Source organism: Microtus ochrogaster, unplaced genomic scaffold, assembly GCF_000317375.1.
Source record: "Microtus ochrogaster isolate Prairie Vole_2 unplaced genomic scaffold, MicOch1.0 UNK43, whole genome shotgun sequence".
NCBI lineage: Eukaryota > Metazoa > Chordata > Mammalia > Rodentia > Cricetidae > Microtus > Microtus ochrogaster.
This window is the reverse complement of record NW_004949141.1, coordinates 1,788,464-1,789,873: the sequence shown is the minus strand read 5'-3', so window position 1 is coordinate 1,789,873 and position 1,410 is coordinate 1,788,464. Positions and strand designations below refer to the sequence as shown.

At 43.8% G+C, this 1,410-nt stretch overlaps 1 protein-coding gene across 1 annotated transcript in view; it reads right to left on the bottom strand.

The window, feature by feature from the left end:
* Positions 1-1,410, bottom strand: part of Vwa5b2 (von Willebrand factor A domain containing 5B2) — a 17,030-nt gene that overhangs the window by 6,558 nt on the left and 9,062 nt on the right. Inside the window, exon 15 of the mRNA XM_026790160.1 lies at positions 312-327. Coding sequence (XP_026645961.1) covers positions 312-327 — 16 coding nt within the window. The remainder of the gene's footprint in view (positions 1-311; positions 328-1,410) is intronic.

Here is a 1,410-nt window from a genome sequence, read left to right as displayed (position 1 = left end):
AAATAAAAAGCCAAAAATTTTAAAAATTAAATATGAAAAATTTACAGAGATCCGGGCAGTGGTGGCACACATCTTTTAATCCCAGTGCTCAGGAGGCAGAGGCAGGCGGATCTCTGTGAGTTCAAGGCCAGCCTGGTCTACAGAGCAAGTTCCAGAACAGGCTCCAAAGCTACACAGAGAAATCCTGTCTCAAAATAAAAAAAAATTAAATTAAAGAAAAAGCAGGAGGCTGGAGAGTTGTGTCTGTGGTTAAGAGCAGTATCCAAGTCTGATTCCCACCACCCACGTGGTGACTCACAGCCATATGAAACCCCAATTCCAGGGGAACTGACACCCTCCACAGGCACCAGGCCCACACTTAGTGCACATACATAGGTGCAGGCAAAACATTCATACACATAAAAAAATGTAAAAAGTAAAAAGGAGCTGGAGAGATGGTTCAGCAGTTAAGAGCACAGGCTGCCCTTCCAGAATTCCCAGCACCCACATAGCTCACAACTGTCTATAACTCAGAGGCTCCAACACCCTCATACAGACATGCAGGCAGAACACCAATGCACATCAAATAAAAATAATTGTTTTTTAATTAAAAAAAAAAACAAGTAAAATGAGGCGGGTGGTAGTGGTACACTCTTTTAATCCCAGTACTTGGGAGGCAGAGACAGGTGGGTCTCTGAGTTCAAGGCCACCCTGGGCTACAGAGTGAGTTCCAGCACAGGCTCCAAAGCTACAGAGAAATCCTGTCTTGAAAAACAAAACAACAACAAAAATAAAATAAATTGAAGCCGACATGTTAACCTTGGTGGTAATAAAGCTGTTACAAACCTGAGCTGTAGATTTGACCCTGAGCTTCCTGGCCGCCTAGCAAAGGACAACCAGGAAGCATGCATAGTTCCTCTAGAGAGATTTTCATAAAAAATAACAGCTGCATCTCAAAGCCCTGTGTGCCAAATGTCTGCCAAGAGTGTTCAAAGAGTTCAAAGCCAGACTGGTCTACCAGAGTTATTCCAGGACAGGCTCCAAAACTACAGAGAAATCTTGTCTTGAAAAACCAAACAAAATATAATATTTTTTTAAAATTCTAAAAATAATGAGCCATGGAGTGGTGGTACCTGGTGTTTTTAATCCCAGACCTCCGGAGGCAGAGGCAGAAAGATCGCTGTGAGTTTAAGGGCAGCCTGGTCTACAGAGCTAGTTCCAGGATAGGCAGGGCTACACAGAAAAACCCTGTCTCGAGGCTGGAGAGATGGCTCAGTGGTTAAGAGCACGGACTGTTCTATCAGAGGACCTGGGTTCATTTCTCAGTAGCCACATGGCAGCTCATGGCTGTAATTCCAGTTCCAGGGTACCCAACACCCTCATACAGATATACATGCAGGCAAAACACCAATGCACATGAATTTAAAAAGA